Genomic DNA, 27,881 nt, shown 5'->3' with positions numbered 1-27,881 from the left:
GGCCGCGAGGATGGGGATCATTTGCGCAGTGGAACAATACAGGGAAGTAGACATAAAAAAAACCCTTCAATTTAAAATTCCTTCTAAATAATTAGAACGCTGTTTTTGATGCTTTATAAAGTGCTCTGATGTTGAAGGACATCTGATTCTGGCGAGCTCTTCAATTATGAGAAGTCTCTCCTGCTGCTATATTGCTGGAAATTGAGTGTTTTGTATTTTTTTCCCATGGAAACTTCTGGCAGCTATTGATTTTGAGCTGTCTTTGGAGCACAGTGTGATATAAAAATAACACTTTCCACAATTATGCTATGTTATATAGCCTACTGTATATAACACAGCACTCTTCTTCTCTGCGTGAATGTGTGCATATGTTGACCTTTAGAATCTCTGCAGATATTCTTCAGTTTTTGTGAGTTAGTGTTCTCCCCCTCACCTCATTTCAGACAGTATAAATGATGGTGAACAGATCCCTGCAGGACAGTGGGTTGGAGGGGTGAAAGCCCCTGCAGTGAGCTCTGAATGCACTGTCATCTCCGGCGCTGTGTATCATTGCACATGCGGTCAGCGGTCATGCGGTCATCCGGCCGGGGTGAAAGCATTTGGCTTTTGTTATTCTGCTGATTATTAGACAAAAACCTGGTGTCTGGTTTAAATACTTACAGGGAGATCTGACAGACCAAACTGAGGAAAAAACTAAACACTTTTGGAAATTTAAAGGAATAGTTCACAAAAACTGTCATTATTTACTCATCCTCGTGCCGTTCCAAATCCAAATGCTCTTTTTTTCAGAGTATTTTCATTTTCAATGAACTATAATCTGTTAACACACTCCTTTAAGCTGTTAACAGACTGCCAGACTTGAGGCAGACTTTTCCCAGAGGAATATTTTATTGCTCAAAGGTTTCTCTTTTAATTTCAGGAGATTTACTGGATATGTTAAAGGGTTAGTTCACCCAAAAAATGAAAAGTCTGTCATTGAGTGCGTTTACATGCACGTTCTTAACCAGATTATGTTTAATAAGCTGACACTGCACATGATCATGTAAACGTGTTCACCCAATTTCAAAGCACTCGCATCACTTCATAAAATTGAGGTTAAACCACAATGGAGTCACATGGATTACTTTAATGATGTCTTTACTACCTTTCTGGGGCTTGAAAGTGGTAGTTGCGTAGCTGTCAATGGAGGGACAGAAAGATCTCAGATATTATTAAAAAGGTCTTCATTTGTGTCTGGAAGACGAAAGTCTTACGGGTTTGGAATGACATGAGGGTGAGAAATTAATGACTTTTAATTAATTTTCATTTTGGGTTGAACTCACCCTTTAACATAGTCTCAGATGTTTCTCGTAAAATGGGTTTGGATGAATAAAAATAGACACAACTTGTTAGAGTAATATAGTAAGATTATAGATCTATAAAATGTGTATAGCATGTGATAATTTGTTTAGATCCATGTTGAGATCTTTTTATTGTAGACTTTTCTTAAAATCTAGAGCAATGTTTTTCAACTGGTTTTGTTTCAGGAAGTGACCTGTTTTTTGTTTTTAACCACAAAAACCTCTAGACACATCTGAAATAACAGGAGTCCGGAAACTCTATAACAAAGGTCTATGTTTGCTTTCTATTGAGTCTAATCATCTAAACAGCTGTCTAGAAGGAAAATTTTTTATAACCTAAGATTTAATTTGTGATTTTTCTTTCCTGCCGGTCTCTTATGCTCAACAACAGTGCCTTATTTTCTATTGAAAACAATAGAATACTAATCATCGGAATCCATGAAGGCGATTTTAAAAAGATGGGTTATTAGCAACTTCTTGAAACTGGCTAATGTGGCAGCGTTTCTAACAACAAGAGGAAGTGCATTCCATAACCTGGGTGCAGCGACAGAGAAAGCTCTCTCCCCAGTAGATTTGAATCTATACGGAGGCTGCTGAAGAGTAAGAGAATCAGCAGAACGAAGGGAACAAGGAGGCATGCACAGGGTGACTTAGTCAAGTCAAGTCACATTTATTTATATAGTGCTTTTTACAATACAGATTGTTTCAAAGCAGCTTTAGCACTTTTAGCACTATTGCACGCAATAGGATAGCGCTACAACCAACCAGAGCGTTTTCCCAACAGCGGAGCTAGTTGATAGATTAAACTTTTGCTGTATCCGGTCGGCAAAACTCTGAACACATCTTCCTTTTTTTTTAAAGAATGACTTAAGTGCTGTTCTATAACTCCAAGTCATCCAGAGTCGCCTTGAGGCCTTCACTGGGGAGCGTCTAGTTGACACGTTGCGTTGTGTCTAGGCGCAGGTCCACCATCTGATCTGGATACGGCCCAGATCCAGCTGATTACAGTAAACTTCGGAATAAGCAGAAAGCCTAACATTAGCGTAGATGCCATTCTTCTTATGATGTAACGAGTACATCTGGTGTTATAGGAAGTGTTCCCGGTCCCGGCTGACCTAATTTATGCAGCCTAATAATCATTTAACTGATTTGAATAATAGAAATGCATAATTTTCTCTGTGTATGCCAGGTTAAAGAGATGTGTTTTTAGTCTAGATTTAAACTGAAAGAGTGTGTCTGCTTCTGTTCCAGAGTTTTGGTGCTAAATAGGAGAAGGATCTTCCGCCAGCAGTCGATTTTGATATTCTAGGTATTATCAACTGGACAGAATTTTGATCGCAATAGATGTTTTGGAACAGCTGTAGTTTGTTTATTATTAATAAACTTAGTCACAACTTAAACTTAGTCACTTAGTCACAGATACAGTATAATAAGGGGCTATTCCATGCATACTGTAGCTCTGTATGTTAGTGTAAGAGTTTTAAAAATGCAATGCAAATTATAATAAAGCACGCCTGTGATGTGCTGGTGTGTAAGAATATGTGCAGCTGAATTCTGGATATATTGCAGCCATTTGATTGATTTAGCAGGTAAACCAACTAATAGTGCATTACAATAATCAATCCTGGAAGTAACAAATGCGTGAATAAGCCTCAGCATCAGGCAGTGTGAGATAAGGCCTAATTCTAGCAATGTTTCTGATGATGGAAAGCAGATTTAATATGTGAGTCTAATGTCAGATGAGTGTCAAAAATCACACCAAGGTTATATCTTGAGTAGATTGCAATACGACACTATCATCCATAATCAAGTTAAAATTGTTCCCTTTAGAATAGCTGCTGGTTTGCCGATGAGTAGAACCTCTGTCTTGGAACTATTCAATTTAAAACAATTACGGTGCATCCACATTTTTATTTCCTGCACACACTCCGAGAGAAGTGACAGTAATTTCAGATTGCCAGGAGCTAATGTAAATATGGGTATCATCAGCATAAAAGTGATAACCCTAAGCCATATTATTTCCCAATGATTTTCCCCAAAGGAAGCATATAAATGCTAAACAATATAGGGCCCAAGACAGATCCCTAAGGAACACCATTTCAAATTAGTTGTTTCCCAAAGACAACAATCTGGCAACAATCAGTAAGGGTAAGGTATAGATTTCAACCATTTGCACAGTACCAGTGATTTAACAGGATAGAATGGCACACTGCGTCAAATGCTGCACTCAGATCTAACAAGACCAAGATGGTAGAGGCTCCAGAGTCGGCTGAGACAAGCAAGTCATTTATAACTCAAACCAAGGCTGTCTCTATCTGTGTCCCTTTCTAAACCCAGACTGAAAAGGTTCGAAAGGCTTGTTGCATAACAAGTGGGAATGGAGTTGTCACAACGACACGTTCCAACCTTAGCGAGAAAGGGTAGATAGACCTGTAATTTGATAGGTCAGACTTATCACATCCAGACTTTGTAATAGCTGCAACCAAATGTTCAAAATGACCGGATGACAGACACCTCTGAAGAACAGATGTTGGGATTAGGTTGAGAGTACATGTAGTTGTATTCATTGCCATCACTTATTTCAAAATACAATCAATAGTGACTATTTTAAAGCTACATAATTAGGTTTCAGGGAAAACTCAGTGGATATATCAGAAATTGCAGACCAAGGGACTGACTTATGAATGCTCTCAATTTTTTCCAGAAAGAAACTAAGAAACGTGTTACACTCCTGCATAGAGGAACAAATTGATGGCTTAATTGGTGTAAGAATATTGTTCTATAAGCTACAATTCTATAAAAAGTGACAAGAATACTTTTTGTGTGCAAACCCCCCCCCCCCCCCCAAAAAAAAAACTACTTAATTCGACCATCTCTTCTCTTCCATGTCATTCTCCTAAGCTGTTGACGTAGTGTAACAGCGCAACGCTTCTGGGTGGTACGTCAGGACGTAGGCTCACTATTGGCCGACGCTGGTCATGTGTGTGATGCGTGTGATGCCGGCCAATAGTGAGCCTACGTTCTGACGTACAACCCAGAAGCGCTGCGAGTTCACTACGTGAACTCACTCAGAGGCCCACACAGAAGAACATGAAGAGTTGAATAAGAGTTATTTTTTTCCGCACAAAAAGTATTCTCGTCACTTGATAAACTTAAGCCACTGTAGTCACTTGGACTATTTTAGCAATGTCTTTACTAACTTTTCTGGGATGGCAGATACCTAGGAGCCTATGAAGGAGTGAGCCAGCTCTCAGATTTCATCAAAAATATCTTAATTTGTGATGAACGAAAGTCTTACGGGGTTGGAACAACATGAGGGTGAGTAATGACTGACAGAATATTTATTTTTGGGTGAACTAACCCTTTAAGTCTTAAAAATCTTGTTGCAGTTTGCAGCACCATTACTAGCGATGGATGAGTAGTACTTTGTTCTTGCCACTTTAAGTGCTTCAGTGTATATTTATAACATTGCAAATGTCTTAATTCCACTGTTGATCAGTTGAATGCATCATCACTGAATAAAGTATTCATTTCTTAAATAAAAAAAAATACCTCAAACTTTTCAATGCTGAAGGTTTTTTCCAGAGTGAGAGACAACAGCACAGCTAGACAGAACTTAAAGAAGACAACAGTCTCTTATGACTGATCAGAGGCGATGAAGCCCGGCCGGAACGCTGTGATCTGCTCCGCTTCTCTCCACATGATGGATTCCTGCTTGTCCAGATCGTACAGCTTCTTTATTCTTGGCCTCAATGGTGGAACAAATCCCAGCTCATACATCAACCATTTCCAAAAGTATCCTGAACTCTTCTGTAACTAGACCTCACAGAAACACACACCAGAAAACATGCACTGCTAACGTTTTATGTACAGTAGACCCATGTTTTGGTATGAAAGCATACAAACTGACTATTCTAGTTACATTTACAGTGTTCTCACGCTGAACTGTGCAAACTAATTTTAACTTGTCACAAGACAAGATTATGATTTTGATAAAATGATTTTTACTTCCACTGAGGCATCAATCATCTGTGTTGAATGACGGGTCACTGATTGTGTGTAATGGCGAGTGATGGTACTGTATGGGATCTTCAATGATGATGAATGATATAGTGATGAATAATGGTGTGTGAGTTTGAATTATGTTTTGTGATGGTTAATTTTGATAAGTGTTTACTGATTGGTGAATAATGTTAGTGCTGGTTACAAATGGTTCAGTGAGGGTTAATGATGGTGTGTGATGATTTATCAATATGAGTGATTTTCAGTGTTGGACAGTGATATTAGTGATGGCAAATAATGATGAATAATGGTAGGACTGATCACTAGTTATGGAGTGCAAACCACAATTAGAAACTTGCAAAACAGCCTCCAAAGAAAGAGTCTTTAGTGAAATTTGGGTGCAAATTTGTGAACGATTGTTTAATAATACAAGTGAAGTTCAGTGTTGGAGAGGAATATCAGTGATGATAAGCAATTGTAGGATTGTTCACTTCTTAATGGATTACGAACCACATAAAAACAGTCTTCAATGAAACTGCATATGTGCATTAAGCTGATTGGTCAAAAACTGTGAAGTGGTCACTGTTGGTGATTAATAATTAATAATGATGAGTGATTGTTTATTAATGTAAGTGATGTTCAGTGTTGGAGAGCAATATTAGTGATGATGAAGGCTGATTGGATCGATCACTAATGGATTATAAGCATGACTAGAAATTGACAAAACACAGGAAGAAGGAAAATGCATAATGCCAATTATGGTACAAATTGTGAAGTGATGTGTTGTTGAATGATGGTGAGTGCTGGTTCTTTTATATAAATGATGTTCAGTGTTTGAGAACAATATTAGTGATGATGAATAATGATCGTTTCATTAATGGGTTATAAACCTACAAAACAAAGAAATACAAGAAAATACATTTAATGCATCATGCAGGTTAGTGAATAATTGTGAAGCGTTCACTCTTGGTGAATGATGGGTGATGTTGAATAATGTTGAATAAAAGTGAGTGATGGCTTATTTATATATAAATGATGTTCAATATTGGAAAGCAATATTAGTGATGATGAATAATGGTATGAATGATCACAATCACTAAAAACCTTGATTTGAATGAATGATGGTTCATGAAGTTGAATGAAGTTGGTGAATGATGGTAAATAATGGTGAGTGATGGTTTATTTAAAAAATGATGTTCAGTGAAGAGCGATTTTAGCAATGATAAACAATAATCGTTCACTAGTTAGTGGATTATAATGATGTTCAGTCTTGGAGAGCAATCTTAGAGATTGACTAGTCAGTGGTAGGATTAGTTAATGGATGCCACAGTTAGAAATTCACAAAACAAAGACAAGAAAATGCACTGAATGCATAATGCCAATTATTTGTGACATGTTGACTGTTGGTGAATGATGGTTCAGTGATGATGGATAATAGTGTGTGATGGTTTAATAATGTGAATGATGCTGGTGTTTCTCAGTGCAGGTGATTGTCAGCAGTGAGGGAATCACCGAGCACACACAGACACGCGCGCGCGCGCGAGCTCTCTTCAGTCTCACGCTCCTCTAGTGCTCTACAGACCTTCATTACTTCAGTCTGTCGATGTGAGACGCGGATGACAAAGTTGCAATCGTAGGTGCACGAAGCGAACCGTCCATTTGCAGCCGTTATACAGAAGAAGGAGGATTACATCGCGTGCCATTCTGTGATGGTGAGTTTGCGCTTCTTCGCGTTTCTTCAGTCATTGATCGCTGTCTAGTGCTCCTGCGATACATTGAATGTGGGCGACCTCCGTTCACAATAATACACGATTATCAACGACATGTTTCTCAGTCGGTTCACGCGTGTTTTCTATAGACGGATTGATCATGAATAAACGATAAGTGAATAATGAGGGACCGCAGAGATTATTGGGCTTTGCTTTGTTTGATATATGTTCAGTTATGTAATTTAAAGATGATTTCTGTAATGCACCGATTCATCAACATCATCACTTTAAAATGATGCATTTCAATGCATCCCAACATGATTGACGCAAATCGTTGCTCAGCATGAGCGTTTTTTTTAATAAACTATAATGGGTGAATCTCACGAGCTCGTCCAGAACATTTTACATTTCACATCGCAATTAAAATATAAAATAAAAACGTTTTTTTTTTCAACTGCGACCTTATTTGAATGACAATTCATCACATTTTAATTGACTGTAATGCAGAAAATATTTATATATTATTTAAACAGTAAATTGTTGATACATCGAGGCTCTGTTTGTTGTGCTACCTTTAACGTATAGCCTACTGATCTAAATAAAAAAAAACTATGCAGACAGGTTGATTTCATTACTCTATTACAGTAATGAGAATCTAATGAGAACCATCATTAAGAATAATGAGAATTACAGTCAAACTCAGAAGTAAAACCTCTTGAGGCTAACACTGACGACAAAGGGAGTAAAAATGTGTTATAGTGTAATGAAAATAATTCAAATATCTTAAAGTGTGATAAACATACAGTATATTCAATAGCATTATGCATATTTGTTTTTAATTTTGGGGTGAAATATGATCTAAACAGCAATACACTGATATTCACCTCATGAACCAAACGCATTAGCCAGAGAAATGTTGCCAGTGTCATTTAAAGCAAAGCACCAGTGTAAAGCCATGCAATAATCAGACAATTCTGATGGATTCTCTCATGCATCATCAGTAAATCAATCCAGATTTCTGCAGTGAATATGAAGGCATGCAGTGAGTCACAGCACACGTTAATGCTGCCTTCACATCCATGCAAAACACTGTATACTCCCTTTCAAATGGTTGCCTCAGAACGAATCAAATGTTCAAAAAGTGCATGTACTGACCTCTGTTTTATTCAGCATCCTTACACACATTTGACCTTGTAAAGGTTTGGCATTATGAACCATATGAAGAACATATGAAGCACTCTGTGATGGTCTGGTGCTGAAAATGTGATGCTTTTCTCTTTGTGTTACAGTGTATCTTTTTGTGTAGTGCAAAAGATGCCTCGCCATTAATAGGCTACAGCAATACAGTAGATCACAATAGCATTAGCGTTATAAAAATATACAAGAACATGCACTGTTAAGTGACCGTCGTTGTTATTGCCAGATGCTGTTTTGCCTTTGCTTTAAGACACAGAGCCCATTCAAAACAGAGCCGTGTTCAGCCCTGTGCTTCTCGTTATGATGGTTATCAGAGCCTCAGTGTGTTTTGCATCCATATATATAAAAAAAACCCTTCTGTTTGATTGACACTCTTGTCTTTCTCTCCTTGAAGTTTGCGTCCCATAGGGTTACAAAAATAGCATATAAAGAGTGTATTTGCAAGCAAAAGATGTACATTTCCTACAAAAGGAGAGCTCAGTGAATGTAAAGCATTCACATTCAACCAGAACAAACCTTCAGGGGTTCGGTGTGAAATCAGATTATTTTACTTTTAAATCACTGGTGTCATAGAATTCTTGTTCTTCTGATCATGCAAGAAAGGAGTTCTTCGGCTGCATGTAATTGAATCTGTGGTCGTTCTGTGTGTTTTATTCGCTATGATTCATCCATTTATTCATTTTTTGAGGGAACTAATAAAGATGAGTAAGACAGCGGGGGCTCGGAGACCGCTCACTATCCTCGCACAGGTCTCGTCTTAAGGGTTATTATACCTCCTTAGATTCGCTGTGGATCAGTAAATCTGGTCGACACACATTTCCTGTAAACCCCTCCCTCCCCATCGTTCCTGCGCACTTCAGCGATCAGAGATTTGATTATTTGAGATGGGGTTATAATAAAGAATGTAAGGGTGATTCAGTGATGGGTTGGCTGTGTTGGGTAGTGATGGTTAGGTCCAGACTGAACATCAGCTACTCTGGTGCAGTGTGTTATGATGTAGCCAATAGTACTGAAGCAGCTCTCTCTCTCTCTCTCTCTCTCTCTCTCTCTCTCTCTCTCTCTCTCTCTCTCTCTCTCTCTCTCTCTCTCTCTCTCTCTCTCTCTCTCTCTCTCTCTCTCTCTCTCTCTCTCTCTCTCTCTCTCTCTTTCTCTCTATTTTAAAACAATGTACCTTCTCTTTTAGGCTTTATAATGCTGCGCGTGAGATCTCTGGGAACAATCGTGAGCAGAATGCATAGACAGGCGGCAAGAGCGTCCTTCCTCGTCCTCTTCCTCATCATCAGCTTGGTAAGAGCAGAGATGATCATGTATTTATGTGTTCTTTGGGCCTGTATTCTCATAGATTCACATGGTTATATTTTTACAAATGTGACGATCAGTGAAGTTTTAAATGGCCAGAATCACTATTATGGTTTCTCATTGGAAGTTAGTGTTTTGAGCAAACCCCTAAACCACAGACACCAGCTTCCAATAGAGAGCAACAGTCGGGTTCCAGAGGTAAAAACTTTCCATAGGGAAAATGATTTTAGCAATAAATCATACGCTTATATAGACAGCCTTACTGTGACCTACAAGGTTCTTAATCAATAGTATTTGCTTTTGTTGAAGCCTTTGGCCCACATTGTTTTAAAATAATCATGTTTAACAGCAGAATTCATGGTAAAAAAAAACATTTACCCATTCAACCAATCAGAGGGTTGAAGCAAGCAAGACACACCAAAATATCTCTTTAGCTCCGCCCACTGCCAAGCACTGCAAATTATGTAATTGTGTTGATCTACCTACACTCTCAAAACACTGAAATATTTAAATATATATGCATATTTGTGCAGTAAATTTAAAATATAGTTTTTTTTATATATATTATCATTTTTATATGAGTAGTTTTATATTTCTCCATCGTTTTTAATTACGCTGTTGTCAATGCTTCATGGGATTGTAGTTCTTTGTAGTCTTGTACCTATGCATTTTTGTCTGATTTTCAAATACTTTTTTGCTTCAAGTCAAAGTTTGTAATGTTATGATTCACATCGTGGCTGATTGGCTTGGTTCATGGCTTACAACGCTTTAACAAAGACTTTTTTGAACATCATCGCTGAACAACAACACACAAGCATTGATTAAAAAAAGAAAAAAGGTAGAAAAGCATATCCTGTGGTTTTGAAGATATCTACTGTACAGCTACAGTTCTGTGAAAAATATTCTGTTAGTTCTCTGTAATTTCCATACAGTGAGGTAACAAGAGCATCTGATCTTTAATCTTTCATCTATAATGTTTTTTTTTTTTTTCAGTCAAAATAAAGATAAAAAGATGTTTGAATGGGGGAAAATCACCTGTTTTTTAACTGTAAATGATAAGCTTTCATGACGGCAAAGCACGGCAACGTCACATGAGCATAACCGCCATATGAGACAAAGCAGTATATCACCCACAACTACATGAAGCGTTAAATATTTTAGATAAATAAACTTTCTGTATATATTTTGGTCACCCTCGATCCCTGACCATTAGTTTTGCCTTTTGGGACATTCAAGGCTTAGTTGGAGGGGTCACTGCAGGGGTCAGACCTCAAAATCTCCAATCTATAAAGATCCTGTCTGCTGTCATCCAACAAAAATAAAATCTTCCCTGAAACACAAATAATTCAATGAGTGATGGATCCATTTTTGTTTTTTGCTGACCACACTGAGCCATCTGGATTCTTTCTGTGAATCTACTGCATTTAATGACTCAAACATGAGATTTTACTCAGCATGTCATTCATTTTACTCAGTATATCAATAAATACATGCATGTGAAATGTTGAGCTTCTGCCTTTAGAATGAGAGATAATACACATGCAAAAGGGGCCATTCATATACTCTTTGTCTAATAGCACAAAGAAAAATCACAAATTAGAATCTTCTTTTAGACATCAAGAATATGTTTGCTATAGTCTCCTGTTTCTCAGATGATTTTCTTGAGACTAGTAATCTTACGTTTTAACCCATTGAAGTGCAATAAGCAGCGAAAAGGAACTCATTTCGGTATATACAGCGCGCGAGTGCTGAAATTAGTTATTTTTGGCAACTTAATGAGCTTGAACGGTCAAATAGACACATTGACGTGTCAAAATGCCTGTCTTTGCGTTTGCAAGTATCCTTGTAAACAGCCATTTATGTTTTAAATGAATGTAAATAGTTGAGAAAGAAAGCGCATGTGTATCAGTATATTAGATCCATAAGGTCTTAAAGTGATGGCAGCCTAATAGATCTGCTTTGTAACTTTAATAAGAATATATATATATATATATATATATATATATATATATATATATATATATATATATTTAATTTGCACAGTAAAGACTATGCAGTTGTACTAGATCCACTGGAGGCGAGTGTTGTGAGAACCCAAGTGCAGTTTTTATTGATCCAAAACATAAACAAATACAAAAAAACCAAGACTTAGCTCGACTTGAAAATTAAACTTGACCATAACTTGACATAAAACTCACCGCACAGCAGTTACGGGGACAATACTACACAAGGGAACAATGAAACTAAAGAGCAAACACGGGACACGTGCACAATCAAACCAATGAGAACCAATGACATAACATAAAACAAGGAGGCACATAACAGGATCACATGAGGGCAAGGAAGTCACATGACAAGAACCTGGAACAAAACCTAAAAGATAAAGGATATGAAACAAAACTCAAAACTAGACATGACAGCAGTGTGTTTTTGTGCATTTATTTACATTATACAATTCATGTAGTATGTAGTTTTTATATCTAGTGCTTGAAGTTTTTCAGGTAGGTCTATTTCTTATATTGTGTCTTTGTTCTATTGTAGTTTTGCCCTATTGCTTTTAATTTGTTTCTTTGTTCTTATTTTATCACTGACTGTTTACTTGTCTTCAGTATAAGTTTGAGATTTTTTATTCTTTACTTAGGCTAGAGTATTCGTTTTTTTTTTTTTTGTGATATTGAAATTGGTGATGAGAATTATGAAATTTCAATGGTATCAAAAAGTTGTTATATAAAAATATATTGCCGAGTTCACGCGCGTGATCATTGGTAACGAAACCTATGCGCGTGAACTCGGCAATCGACTACTTTGGACTTCAACCGAAAAACAGGATGTAAACAGGTATTTGCGCTGGCTTAAATAACATCATTTTTATACATATCTTTCACATCTACTGCAGTCAGATCCACTCGTGTTCACTCAGAAGGAATCACTCACATTTTCTGTGCACTTGTAATGACACATCAAGGATGTTAAGAGCCTAAAAGCAGGTTTAAACATTGCCCCATTGAAGTCAACAGGGTGCAAATTTTAAAAATAGAATAACTCGGTGTAGGCAACATCGATTTTTGTCGTTGTTCTCTGTATTGACAGCACTCCAAATGTACAATAAAATGAGTTCAATGTTAAAATTGACCGGAGTTCTCCTTTAACTAAAGATTTATAAAAACCTATAAAAAATAACTAAATTGTGATATATTGACGTTATTGTGAAATAAAATTAATTTTATAATAAAATTATATGATTTTCATCATATCGCCCACCCCTATAGCTACACATTACAGTCGAAATGTTAGGATTTTCACAGAACGACGTTTGAGTAACCACAAGATTACAAGTTACTCAGAGCATGTATTTTCCCTCAGTTGCAGTCGGAGGTAACCATGGCAACAGTTGGCTGCTCAAGTGCCTTCCATTAGGATCAATGGACAGTACATCAGTTTATTTGGAACTTTATTATAGATTTAAATGAGCAAAATCTGCAATATCCTTGTATGGAAGTAACTCTTTTATATTGTGTTTTTCATTGCATGTCTATAGTGTACTGTACTTTTTAGTTCTTATTTATTGTGTGTATAGCCTTAATAGCTCTATTAATTAATTATTTCTTTATTTTACTGTTGATTCTAAGAGCTTTGCTCAAAAATTCCCATGCACTCGTATTGGATGTGCTTGTACAACTAGCAAATAAACTTCAAACTCAAACTCATTTAAATTGACCCCCATCAATTAGTAAATGCCGTATAATTCACATCCAACTACAGACAAATCATTGTTTTTATATGCATACTACAAGAGTTTGGCAACAGAAATGTGTCCAAGAAACCTCAGCTGCACACATTGCTTTACAATTTAGATCAATTATATTTATGCTTTCTGATCAACAGGTATCATATCACAAACATCATTGGTACTCCATGTCTTCTTGTTGGTTACAAATAGATATTTGGTTAGATGTGGATTGGACAGTGATATCAAACCAGGTTATACCAGCTTAAACTGGCTTTTGAAATGTAGCAGCTGGCTTGGGGTGCTGGTTCTTGGTGGTCAAGGACAGCTTCTAACCAGCTTGATCCACTTATAACCATTTAGACCAGCTAGAAACCATGTAAAATGACCTGTTTTAGCTGGATTTTTACAGAGATGGACATTCAATCCAACTTGGTATCAAACCATGTATGGCAGAGACAGAAATAACACAACTTCTATAAAAGATAAAGTATGTGAACGTTTTTTTTTTTCTTTTTACCCCCAATTAGTTTTTTTTTTTTGGCGTGAATTCATCCTCTCCACTGCTGCTGTTTGTTGGTATTGCTCTTGTGTGGTTTTGGTTTATTTTTAATCTTTGTTGTTCCAGATGTGCCCCATACATTCTGAGATCCCCAACTGTGTCATCAAGCGCGAGGAGGAGAGATGCTTGGAGCGAATGGCTCTACATGACCGCAAAGATGACGAAAACTTTGGTAAGAGACATGATGTAATGCGTTTGACTTGACCTTCCAATTATAGTGAAAGATGAACAGGAAACAATATCAGTGTTATTGTTCTCTTTCTAGACAAATTTTTGTCGGACTGCGTAAAAACAGAACCGTCTCTTTTGCGCATGTCGAACTCAAAACGAGCCGTGGATCAGTAAGCTGATAGTGAGAGGATTTTAAATGAGCAAAGGATTTGACTGATGTGGCAAAAAATAAGTTACTTTAAAGCTACAATATGTATTTTTTTCCGCAGCTGGGGTCGCTAACCTCTTAGGTCGCGATTGTTAATGAGAGACAGATATCAGCGCCACACGCGAGTCCCGCGGATATAAAGGAATAAGGACATTTCATTCTACCGAACTAACTTACCCGCAAGTGCAGAATTACTACTCACACAGGGCAGTTTATAACGAATTAAACTTGTGAGGTAACACAGCGCTGTTTCACTTGCTCTACACTATCACACTAAACAGCATTTGAGTGTGTTGAAAGTTATAATGTTATTCTATGTGTTAGTTTATCTGTATGAGACTAGCAGTAAGCTAGATCAACATTAGAATAACATACTGATCATATTCTAACATTTCATCATGTTGAGCTATATAACATTGATTAGTTTTATGTACATTTGCGCGTCTCTGTCAAGTCGGAGTTAGTCGCGGACATGAGCTCTCGGCATCTCGAAAACGCCACACTGATATTGATCCTCGTTTTAGTTCTCCTTTTGTCCCAAAGTCTGCTTGCCATGGTCCATAATGTTTGAACTAAACAACAACAGCGTGAGCGTGCCGCTAGACGTAACACAGTTGTCCACCTCTGTCGCCATGGTTACTATGGCAGTACGATATACTATGGCAGAAACCAGGGATAACGCGGATATTACGTCATTGACAGGCGACAAGTGTGCAGGGACGAGCCATTATTTAAAACTGGAATTTCTCTGAAATTAAAAATCTTTGGGAACTTTTGGGATATTTTAAGTATTCAATTAATTTTTTGATATTCTATTACAAAAATCATACATATTGTAGCTTTAATAGCTGATTACAGTTAAAAATGTTATGTAGCATTTTTTTAAAACTTGCTAACCTTTTTGGTACACTACCGTTCAAAAGCTTGAGGTCAGTGATGTTCTTGAAATAAGTCTTTTCTGCTAACCAAGATTGCACTTATTTGGTTAGAAAAAAACAGTAATATTGTAAAAGCTTCTCTAATGGATTGTTTAAGGGCCTGTAATATGCCAGGCGGGGATGTCAGGGACCATGCAGGAGAACTTTTTTTTAACCGATTCATTGAATTGAGTAATTTGATCCATGGAAATGATTCGGAACAGATGCAGTGCAGCATATCAAGTCGCATGTATTCCATTCTGTACTTCATAGCTCTTTCTTGCTATCAGCCCTTCTTTAAAATGAATTAGTCATGATTCTCCATCTCTTCCTCACTGACTTAACTAGAACTTTCATATATTGGGTTCATTTTGCTCACCATACACTAAATGTGTCATCCGTCCCCATAGAGGTATTCAGGTGTTGTGGTAAACAGGAAGCAGGGCTGTGACACCCGTCAGCAATTACACAGAAGATAAGTTATTTCTGTGAGAGCTGGAGGACTCATACAGCGAGATGTGGATAAATGGGCCGAGGGGGGAAGAGGAAGATGGAGAGAAAGCACTTTGACTCTGACTCATATGTTTACAGCCTCAAGGACACTCCAGATATTTCGGATTGTTTGGAGCAGAAAATAACAGATTATAAGGTGTGAAACAGCTTGAGTTGCTAGAAAGACTGAACAGTGAAAGTTTGCATGTGGAATTTCAGCGCAAAAACCTGCATGTTATTCAATAACCACCACAATGCAACTTAACCAGATGCGCAGTGCTGTGCCATTTGCATTTAATGTATATTGTCAGTGTTATTCTTTTCAGAGCAGACTCAACTTTTCTTTTCAGACATCAGCGGTAAATAGAGTTGATTTCCTTTTAGACTGGTTTTAAGCTGTTTGTTTCCACAGCGAATGGATGTGTTTTTTTGGGATGGTCCTCTTTAGACTTTTTCAGATGTACAAAAATGAGGTGAAATCTGTGTTTTAAATGTACACTACTATTCAAAAGTTTGGGCTTAGTATAAGAAATTCATATTTTTGTTCTCCAGGGATGCATTAAATATCAAAACTGACAGTAAAGACATTTAGAATGCTACAAAATATTTTTGTTGAAATATTATGTGAAATTCTTTTGAACTTTCTATTCATCAAAGAATCCCGAAAAAAAAATGTATCAGCACAACAGTTTTTAACATTGATAATAATCAGAAATGTTTGTAATGATGCTGAAAAATCAGCTTTGCATCACAGGAATACATTACATTTGAAAGTATATTCAAATAGAAAACAGTCATTTTGAATTGTACTGTTTTCACTTTATTTTATTTTTTTATTAAATAAATGCAGCATTGGTGAGCATAAGAGAGTTGTTAAAAAAAATAATAATAATAATAAAAAAACCAAACTTTTGAATGCCAGTGTATGCGAACCTAAATGTTAAGTAATATAAAAGGTTTAGTAACACTTTATTTAAAGCCTTTTTATATAATGCATTATGAATGTATTGTATGCCTTGTAATGCACCTTATATTGCATTGTATGATCTCATGAATAATTGTAACCACAGTTATAATGCATTATAATTCTTATCTATAAATTGAAAAATCCATTAGACAGTATAATTCATTAAAACACATGCGGACAATCAATTTCAGATGCAACAAGGAATGTATTTTTACTTTGGTAACAATTATTCATGGTAAGATATAGTGCATTATAACATATATTATGAATGTACATAAAGGCTTTGAGTAAACTGGTACCAAAGTTTTCCACAACAGTCTTAAATTAAAAATGCTCTGTGAAGTGCAAAATAAACTAGCAACTTTAACAAATTTGATGTACAAGTAGGTAAAATGTTTGGCTTCGTGTGTTGAGGCACATCTCCCTCACGTTTCACTTCAAACCCATTAAACTCTTGGCAAATTTTAGCCGTCCAATCAGCATCCTCTGGGGGCGGTTAAGCTAATTAGACGACAATAGTACCCTCAACCGCAACGGAGAGCAACATGCTTACCAGCTGAGAATTAGGCGTCAGTTTCAAGATATGTGAAAACCATTAAAACTGCAGTAATTGAAGACCTTGTTATATTGAAAGCTCTTACTGGGGAAGAAAGATGTTGTAGCAGCAAAATACTCATGCTCACTTATCGCTGACTGACATGGTTTTAGTGAACTCAAGGTAAATCTGAGTACAGAGACCTGCAATTTAAACCTTTAAATGCATTTGATCAATTGACATGGCCTAATAAACTTCTGTTGTGAAATATTTAGTTTGAAATGTGTGCTTATGTAATCCATCTTTAGAGTAAATGGTTGGTTTGATATTTTGTGCATATAATGCAGTGACATTTTTACACTCGAGTGACTTTAGTATCCGCATACTTTCAGGGGCCACGTCTCGGAGTATTTTGGAGGAATGACCTCTGTGTGCAGCCTGTTTACATCTGCTTCATTGATCCTCATCCTCTCCTGTTCCTTAAAGCACAGCAGGCTCATCGCTGCGCAGGCAGAAAATCATTTAGCCGGAAATAAAACAGCCACGTTTGCAAGAGGGGGGAGAGGAGGAGATTGACAGATGCAGACAGAAAAATCAAGTGTGTGAGAGAGACAAAATGAGACAGAGAGAGAAAACAAAAGAGATAGTGAGCGAGAGTGATACTAGTGTCATTTGGACTATTAGCGTAAGCAAGACAACACAGCTACAAATAATCATCATTATTGGTCCAATTTTGGTCCAAGAGATTTGATCACTTTATATGATGAACAGGTTTAATTTAGGCTTTTATTCACATATAAACATTCATCAACTCACACATCATGTGATAAATGGATGCTCAAGCATGTTCGCTTGACGTACAAGAACCAGTGAGGTTAATTCTCGTGTTACGCAGCACGTTTGAGCTTCTGCAAGAACCAATGAGGTTCATTCTCGTGTTACGCAGCACGTTTGAGCTTCTGCAAGAACCAATGAGGTTCATTCTCGTGTTACGCAGCACGTTTGAGCTTCTGCAAGAACCAATGAGGTTCATTCTCGTGTTACGCAGCACGTTTGAGCTTCTGCAAGAACCAATGAGGTTCATTCTCGTGTTACGCATCACGTTTGAGCTTCTGCAAGAACCAATGAGATTCATTCTTGTGTTACGCAGCACGTTTGAACTTCTGCAAGAACCAATGAGGTTCATTCTCGTGTTACGCAGCACGTTTGAGCTTCTGCAAGAACCAATGAGGTTCATTCTCGTGTTACGCATCACGTTTGAACTTCTGCAAGAACCAATGAGATTCATTCTTGTGTTACGCAGCACGTTTGAACTTCCTCAAGAACCAATGAGGTTCATACTCGTGTTACGCATCACGTTTGAACTTCTGCAAGAACCAATGAGATTCATTCTTGTGTTACGCAGCACGTTTGAACTTCTGCAAGAACCAATGAGGTTCATTCTCGTGTTACGCAGCACGTTTGAGCTTCTGCAAGAACCAATGAGGTTCATTCTCGTGTTACGCAGGACGTTTGAGCTTCAGCAAGAACCAGTGAGGTTCATTCTGGTGTTACGCAGGACGTTTGAGCTTCTGCAAGAACCAATGAGGTTCATTCTTGTGTTACGCAGCACGTTTGAGCTTCTGCAAGAACCAATGAGGTTCATTCTGGTGTTACGCAGGACGTTTGAGCTTCTGCAAGAACCAGTGAGGTTCATTCTTGTGTTACGCAGCACGTTTGAGCTTCTGCAAGAACCAATGAGGTTCATTCTTGTGTTACGCAGCACGTTTGAGCTTCTGCAAGAACCAATGAGGTTCATACTCGTGTTACGCATCACGTTTGAGCTTCTGCAAGAACCAGTGAGGTTCATTCTTGTGTTACGCAGCACGTTTGAGCTTCTGCAAGAACCAATGAGGTTCATTCTTGTTACGCATCACGTTTGAGCTTCCTCAAGAACCAATGAGGTTCATACTCGTGTTACGCATCACGTTTGAACTTCTGCAAGAACCAATGAGATTCATTCTTGTGTTACGCAGCACGTTTGAACTTCTGCAAGAACCAATGAGGTTCATTCTCGTGTTACGCAGCACGTTTGAGCTTCTGCAAGAACCAATGAGGTTCATTCTCGTGTTACGCAGGACGTTTGAGCTTCAGCAAGAACCAGTGAGGTTCATTCTGGTGTTACGCAGGACGTTTGAGCTTCTGCAAGAACCAATGAGGTTCATTCTTGTGTTACGCAGCACGTTTGAGCTTCTGCAAGAACCAATGAGGTTCATTCTTGTGTTACGCAGCACGTTTGAGCTTCTGCAAGAACCAGTGAGGTTCATTCTGGTGTTACGCAGGACGTTTGAGCTTCTGCAAGAACCAATGAGGTTCATACTCGTGTTACGCATCACGTTTGAGCTTCTGCAAGAACCAGTGAGGTTCATTCTTGTGTTACGCAGCACGTTTGAGCTTCTGCAAGAACCAATGAGGTTCATTCTTGTTAAGCATCACGTTTGAGCTTCTGCAAGAAACCAATGAGGTTCATTCTTGTTACGCATCACGTTTGAGCTTCTGCAAGAACCAATGAGGTTCATTCTTGTTACGCATCACGTTTGAGCTTCTGCAAGAACCAATGAGGTTCCTTCTTGTTACGCATCACGTTTGAGCTTCCTCAAGAACCAATGAGGTTCATACTCGTGTTACGCATCACGTTTGAGCTTCCTCAAGAACCAATGAGGTTCATACTCGTGTTACGCATCACGTTTGAGCTTCTGCAAGAACCAATGAGGTTCATTCTTGTTATGCATCACGTTTGAGCTTCTGCAAGAACCAATGAGGTTCATTCTTGTTACGCATCACGTTTGAGCTTCTGCAAGAACCAATGAGGTTCATTCTTGTTATGCATCACGTTTGAGCTTCTGCAAGAACCAATGAGGTTCATTCTCGCGTTACGCAGCACGTTTGAGCTTCAGCAAGAACCAATGAGGTTCATTCTCGTGTTACGCAGCACGTTTGAACTTTTGCAAGAACCAATGAGGTTCATTCTCGTGTTACGCATCACGTTTGAGTTTCTGCAAGAACCAATGAGGTTCATACTCGTGTTACGCAGCACGTTTGAGCTTCTGCAAGAACCAATGAGGTTCATTCTTGTTACGCATCACGTTTGAGCTTCCTCAAGAACCAATGAGGTTCATACTCGTGTTACGCATCACGTTTGAGCTTCTGCAAGAACCAATGAGGTTCATACTCGTGTTACGCAGCACGTTTGAGCTTCTGCAAGAACCAATGAGGTTCATTCTTGTTACGCATCACGTTTGAGCTTCAGCAAGAACCAATGAGGTTCATTCTCGTGTTACGCAGCACGTTTGAACTTTTGCAAGAACCAATGAGGTTCATTCTTGTGTTACGCAGCACGTTTGAACTTTTCAAGAACCAATGAGGTTCATACTCGTGTTACGCATCACGTTTGAGCTTCTGCAAGAACCAATGAGGTTCATACTCGTGTTACGCAGCACGTTTGAGCTTCTGCAAGAACCAATGAGGTTCATTCTTGTTACGCATCACGTTTGAGCTTCAGCAAGAACCAATGAGGTTCATTCTCGTGTTACGCAGCACGTTTGAACTTTTGCAAGAACCAATGAGGTTCATTCTTGTGTTACGCAGCACGTTTGAACTTTTCAAGAACCAATGAGGTTCATTCTCGTGTTACGCAGCACGTTTGAACTTTTCAAGAACCAATGAGGTTCATACTCGTGTTACGCAGCACGTTTGAACTTTTGCAAGAACCAATGAGGTTCATTCTCGCGTTACGCAGCACGTTTGACCTGTTTATGTTTGCTGATCAATGTTTATTGTGAGTCAAAGCCTAAATTAAATCTGTTCATCATATAAAGCGATTGAGTCTCTTCAGATAGCCTCTCAATTCATATGGATTAGTATTACGATATCTTTATGAACCCTTTGAAGCGTCATAGTTATAGTTGCGTAGCTTTCAATGGAGGGACAGAAATCTCTCAGATTTTATTAAAAAGATTTTCATTTGTGTTCTAAAGATGAACGAAAGTCTTTTGAGTAAATGATAACAAATTTTTTGTAATTTTTGGGTGAACTAACCCTTTAAGCCTAGTCCCAAACTGTTTCTATTGAAAGCAACTTGCACTGATACATCTTTAAATATATAAGTGCCATTGTTTTATCTCAAGATGCACACACGTAAGTTTTCTAAGGCACGTTACTTAAATGTCCTAATTGAACTACGGCCTAATCCCAGTTTAATCGAAGCTCTGTCTGTGAAACCAGGCCTAAAATAGTTCCTCAATGATACTAACACTGCTACCAAAAGATCAGACATTTTACACAGAATCGGGATTTAAAAAAAATCTTCAAAAGATCTTAATATATAATGTCAAATTTGAAAGATGATAAATGGGAACACATTTGAATTAAATGTATGCAAAATGAGCTAATGTGACTGTTATTCTGGTATTATTTATATAGCCTACTATTAGTTTTATTATAGCCTACTATTGTAGAATTTATTAATATTTTGATTTAGGTTTTATTTTTAAATGTGTAATAGTGTTCGTTTTTATTTCTTTAAAATATGTTTTATGTAGCCTAAGTGTATTTTTATGTCAGTTTTAGTTTGAGCGGTTTTAATACTTCAACTTATGTATTTTAGTCAGTTGTAAAGGCATCTTTCCATTGTTCACTTTAAAAGAAAAAAAGTGTATTTTATTTAATTTTATTTCAGCTTTATTTCAATTACTGAAAGAGATTTTTTTCATCATTGCACACTGAATACTTCTTTGCATGCTTTTTTTTTTCTTCAAAAATAGTAAATGCATCAGTATACTAACAGCTTATTCTATATTTGTGTTTGGTTTAATCCTTTTTGAAATGTTCTTTAGCATGAATGACGCTCTAATGACGTTAATGCTAAAACAGCAGTATGCCCTTTGGGCTCATGACTCATCAATGACGTCACACTTTTAATTAGTCTTCGAGTCCAATCGGCAAAATCTCACCAATAAACTGATTACGATCTTAGCAATGACCTTTATAGCAGTGAGTCAGTCTCTGATATGAGCAGATGTGTTCATCTAAAGCTGATCGCTTTAGAGAGTTTTCAGTAGAAATGATTCAGAGAGTCAATATTCCGTGTCAATATGAAGACTTTTATCTGTGTCTGGTTAGTTCACTATTCTTCCGTCTCTCTCTCTTGCTCTCTCCCGCTGGTTTAGCGAGCTCTCGTTTGGCCTTTCACGTAATTGGCTTTATGTCCAGATTGGTTGGAGATCTGTGCTAAAGAACATGCGCCGCCTGACAGACAAAACCTAGTGCTCTCCACTTTCACTTCGCATATTAACTCTCATATAGAAACAACAGACAGGCTGTGTGTGTGTGTGCGGAGAAACTGAATGTTGCTCTAGAGACCCTAATCAAACTTTATGTACAACTTTTAGTTAATCAGGCTCTTGGGTCTTGGCCAAAGTAACTATGACTTCATTCCATCCTCTGAACAACAGCGTGATTCATTGTTCTTTTCTCATGTGAGTTAGCAAAACATCTAACCACATGTTCATGAATTATAATTATGTTAATATAAGTTTTCACTGATCAGTTTTGTGAAATGAGCTGTAGAGAAATGTTATTTTTCCATGGAGAGTTCCCAGAAGAAAATTATTTCTTGAATGTTGCTTCAGTTATGATTCAAATGAAACAAATATTAGGGATTTATCATATTAATCCGGATTGTATTTTTATGTGTGTGTGTGTGTGTGTGTGTGTGTGTGTGTGTGTGTGTGCGCGCGTGTGCGTGTGTCTGGCTTAGGTAAAACCTACATTTTGGCAATATCTGAAATCCTTGTCCCCATTTTCTGGTCCCCATGAGGAAAGCAGCTTATAAATCATATAAGTGATGTTTTTTGAAAATGTAAAAATGCAGAATGTCTACTGTGATGGATAGGTTTAGGGTTAGGAGATGGAATATACAGTTTGTACAGTATAAAAGCCATTATGTCTATGGAAAGTCCCCATAAAACAACCCCAACATGTGTGTGTGTGTGTGTGTGTGTGTGTGTGTGTGTGTGTGTGTGTGTGTGTGTGTGTGTGTGTGTGTGTGTGTGTGTGTGTGTGTGTGTGTGTGTGTTTATTTTTTTGTATTTATAGTATTAATAGAATTGATTTATAGAATTAGCTTACTATGCATTCATTCATTCATTTAGTTCATATTTGTAGTCTTCATTTTGAGACTCAGATTTATATTTAGTATTTATAGTGTTCAGATCTCTGCCTTTAGTTTGATATCTGAGTCTGAGACATAAAGGTCTGTTCTGAAACTCTGGAGATGTTTGTTTTCATTTCTCCTGTTGAAAATCAGTTGAAATAATGTTTCAATCTTGAATTTTTCTTTCATTACAATAGAATGAAATGGTTTGCAATAGAATAAATGAATGCGTCATAAATGCTTCTGTGTTAATGAACAGAAATAGACACATTCAAATCAAAATCTGCCGACGTTTCATTTCAAAAGCTGTTGTCGATGTTCTGACAGCATCAAGAATCTCCACGTTCTTTCCTTCATCTTTTGCATCCTCTCTTTGCCACTAGATTGAGTGGGAAGCATTTCTGTAATTAATTCTAGAATCATTTCTGTAATGAGCTGAGGGAAACGAGGAGTCAAATGCAGTTCTGAGTGTGATGGATTCTGATCCATATCACATATTGATCATGTTCACGTCCTCGGGCAGGCGCTGAGTCACAGGAACCCGTGCTGATGCCCCCTGCTGGTTACATTCACATTCACCTTGGCTTCCCCTCAAGAGCTAATCTTAAAAGGCCTCGGTATAATTGAGAATTAAACGGAGACATCTGTTATAATGTCAGGAGTCCAGATGTAATTCGGCATTAGGGTTTTCAGGAAGACTTGGTTTTTGATGAATGAAACCTTACTGTAAACTCTTACTGGTAGGCCCATCTATCGAAGGTATGCTTTCATTTGTTAACATTAGTTAACTAGTTAACACTGCTGACGCTCTCGACATGCACATTTACGCACCATTTTAAAAAATATAGCAATACCAAAATACAAACAATGTAGAATAGCTTGAATACAGTGTACGTCTCCCTCAGACTGTAAACGAAGCTCGGGCGCACCAGATAACACGTCAGCAGCGTCACTGCGGAGTCGTGAACATTTTTTTATATGTTCAATATTTGCAATCACGTTTTTCCCGAGCATGTTATTGGCCAAGACTTTCCGTCCCTGGAACGAGCTTCTCATCTATTACAATCCTCTATAATAAACAGTATATGGCATCATAAAGCCTGTTTTTTTTTTCACCAATGATTGCTTTTAAAATATATTAGCCTATTTGGGGCTTAATCCATTTTGCACAAATAGAAGAAAAAAATATTAGGTATTATCTTTAATGAATTATGAGACCTTATTGTAAAGTGTTTCCTACAGTGCTATGCATAAGTTTAGACACCCATGCTAAAGTTGACTAAAAAGAGGAATAAAAAATCATCTTTTGGAAATTGAACTTAATGCCTTAATTTAAAAAATTAGGAAAAATCCAACCTTTAAGGACACCAATTTTCTTTGTGAATGAATAATGTATCGTAAATAAATAAATGTTCTTCCTTGAAATACAGGGTGCATACGTTTGGACACCCCTATGTTAAATTCCCATAGAGACAGGCAGATTTTTATTTTTTAAGGCCAGTTACTTCATGGATCCAGGATACTATGCATCCTGATAAAGTTCCCTTGGCCTTTGGAATTAAAATAGCCCCACATCATCACATAGCCTTCACCATACCTAGAGATTGGCATGGGGTACTTTCCATAAGATCATCTCTCAATGCAAATCAAACCAGCTATTAGGCTAACTGAAATAAAACCATGCCAATCTCTAGGTATGGTGAAGGCTATGTGATGATGTGGGGCTATTTTAATTCCAAAGGCTAAGGGAACTTTATCAGGATGCATAGTATCCTGGATCCATGAAGTAACTGGCCTTTAAAAATAAAAATCCGCTGCCTCTATGGGAATTTAACATAGGGGTGTCCAAACTTATGCACCCTGTATTTTAAGGAAGAACATTTATTTATTTACGATACATTATTCATTCACAAAGAAAATTGGTGTCCTTAAAGGTTGGATTTTTCCTAATTTTTTTAATTAAGGCATTAAGTTCAATTTCCAAAAGATGATTTTTTATTCCTCTTTTTAGTCAACTTTAGCATGGGTGTCTAAACGTATGCATAGCACTGTATATAGCAATTTGCTTTTGAATTATTAATTTCAAATTATTATTATTACTTGGGACTCTAGGGTAGTTCAGATAATACCATGGTACATGTTGAAAACAATATTATATATGGTACAATAATAAATAATTTGCAAACATTGTAATGAGATTTATGCAAGCTGTTAACTGTTTTATTTTTATTTGAGTTTTTTTTTTTTTTTATTACCATACTTTTTTCAAAGAGGCCTTTAAATCTCTGGTAAAAGCAGTCCCTACACTTAAAAAACAACTAGCTCCTGTCAGATGCGATGTGTACTAATGTGAAAATTGTTGTGTTGTTCTCAGAGTGTCCATGGGAGTGGGACAATCTGACTTGCTGGCAGCCGGCGGATGTCGGTGAGGTCGTGGAGGTCAGCTGTCCCGCGCTCTTTGATTTCATGAGTCCAGAGGAGGGTGAGAGACATTCATAGTAATGTATTTAAAAACTCTATACTTACAAGTACAAAGTATTGAATAAATACTGCAAAAAGATGAATAAATACTGCTCATTATGAGACCTTATTGTAAAGTGTTACCAACATATTTTGGTATACCTAATATATGTAATTTATTCCTGTGATGCAAAGATGAATTTTCAGCATTATTACTCCAGACTTCAGTGTCACATGATCCTTCAGAAATAATTTATTTTGTGGAGAATAAATAGTATAATAAAAATAAGTTAAATATATAAACATAAACAAGAGTTCAACTGTAAAACTCTATTTTGTATCTTGTCAAAAATTTGAATGTGTTTGCCCTTATTTATGGTGCAAAACAGCACCACTGCTAAACCAGGCATAACAGACTGAAACAGTGAACTTTAGGCTATATGTGAGATCATGAGTCAGTCAATATAAATGTATGCGGTGATGTATGTACGCTTTTGTTCTTGCAGTTCTGCTGACAGCAGCAAATTTCAGCAGTTGCTTACAGGTTTTTCTTTTTAAAGTGAGAAACACATTTGATTTATGATTGTTCTGGTTGTTGCCATACTGCTTTTCAGGGCTTGGCAAGCTCAGCAGAAACTGTACAGAGTTCGGTTGGTCTGAACCGTTTCCACACTATGTTGATGCCTGTATGATAGGTTACAACGGAAGCAATCCTGTGAGTATTTCATCTGACTGAAATCTTAATGATAGAAACCATTTGGATCATGATGGTCATAACCACCATAGTTATCTAGGGTTATAAGAGACCCCCATTATTTAAAGGTGCAGTAAGCTATTTCTGAGAAACGCTGTTGAAAGCCTGAAAGCAGACGCCGAGGTTGTGTAGTTTCTGCTCCAGACGTGAGTAACATTGGTTTTACTGTTTCACAGAACCAAGATATGCTGTTGTTGTGATGTTAGCAATAGTAACAGGACAGTTTTGAGTGTCATTGTTTGTCTGGAGCTAATGTGCTGCTAGCGACTAGCAACCAACTTTTGCTTGTATACACTCCAGTGTACTGATGTTCATGTTTTGTTCTTCCTTGTCACTCGTTTGCTTTTGTTTTTCATGTAGCGTTATTTTACTTGGTTTCAGCTAGAAAGAAACATCCACTCTTGCATTGTGTGTTCATGCATTTGGGAGGCGGAGCAATGAATATCAACAGTGTTTCTCAGAAATTGCTTACTGCACCTTTAAATTAGACCAATTCTTGAAGTAGTGGTAATTTCGTATTTGCATAGTATTTTACTTTATTCATCTAATTTGTGATAGGTATTTACTCTAGGACAGTGCATGCTCTGTATTCAACTCAAAGAAATGGAAGAAAACCAAAACCTTTGCAAAATGACTGCTAACCAAAAGTAATTTAGTTTTTCTCTTCCCTTCAAGGACATGTTCTACGCATCTGTGAAGGCTCTCTATACGGTGGGCTACAGCACGTCTCTAGTGTCTCTGACCACAGCTATGGTCATTCTGTGCCGGTTCAGGTCAGTTTTAAAGCAGTGTCATCACACAACATTGACCTTTGCATAATATCATGTTTCTCTTGAGAACGTAATTTTGTGCTGGTCACTTGAGGAAGATTCAAACGGAAAATTATCCAACCTGCTTGCAAAGGGGGAATCTCTAAAAACTGTCAAGAGCATATCATATTTGTCAAGAATTGTGACATTATGTTCCACAATTAAGCACATTTTAACCTCTGGTCATATATACTGTATGTATATAAATAAAAGGAAATAAATGGATAAGAAATAATATGAATTAATCGTTTGTCGATTCCTCCGTAATTTAATCGCAATCGATTAACCGAATACTTAACGTGAAATTAAGCATATATCATTTATCTTGTTTAACATGTTTATTTGCCATCATTTGCTATATCTAGCAATGTAAACTATCTGACTGAATGCATAAAGGATTTTGAATTAATCGATCTCAAAATGATCGTACCGTAACATAAAACGGTAACAGTATTTCTAAAAAATGTATTTATTGGTCAAACTCTAAGTACATGATGAATGTTAAAACATGGAGTTATCATGATATCTTATTAATACAG

The 27,881-nt window shown here is 37.3% G+C and overlaps 1 protein-coding gene across 4 annotated transcripts in view; it reads left to right on the top strand.

The window, feature by feature from the left end:
- Window positions 1-6,537: 6,537 nt before the first annotated feature.
- The window catches only part of adcyap1r1a (adenylate cyclase activating polypeptide 1a (pituitary) receptor type I), a 40,462-nt gene continuing 19,118 nt past the window's right edge, over window positions 6,538-27,881 (top strand). For 2 of the 4 annotated variants that reach the window (XM_081374801.1, XM_081374800.1), the window contains exons 1-6: window positions 6,711-7,054; window positions 9,432-9,535; window positions 13,903-14,008; window positions 25,694-25,801; window positions 26,394-26,494; window positions 27,209-27,306. In XM_081374801.1, coding sequence (XP_081230927.1) covers window positions 9,440-9,535; window positions 13,903-14,008; window positions 25,694-25,801; window positions 26,394-26,494; window positions 27,209-27,306 — 509 coding nt within the window. In that variant the 5' untranslated portion in view covers window positions 6,711-7,054; window positions 9,432-9,439. Of the gene's footprint in view, window positions 7,055-9,431; window positions 9,536-13,902; window positions 14,009-25,693; window positions 25,802-26,393; window positions 26,495-27,208; window positions 27,307-27,881 lie in introns of all 4 variants that reach the window. The other 2 variants (XM_081374802.1, XM_081374803.1) reach the window with 2 other exon arrangements.

The sequence above is a fragment of the Scardinius erythrophthalmus genome (genome assembly GCF_964197995.2).
Source record: "Scardinius erythrophthalmus genome assembly, chromosome: 9".
Lineage (NCBI taxonomy): Eukaryota > Metazoa > Chordata > Actinopteri > Cypriniformes > Leuciscidae > Scardinius > Scardinius erythrophthalmus.
The sequence above is the reverse complement of the archived record's forward strand: the minus strand, read 5'-3'. Positions and strand labels throughout refer to the sequence as shown.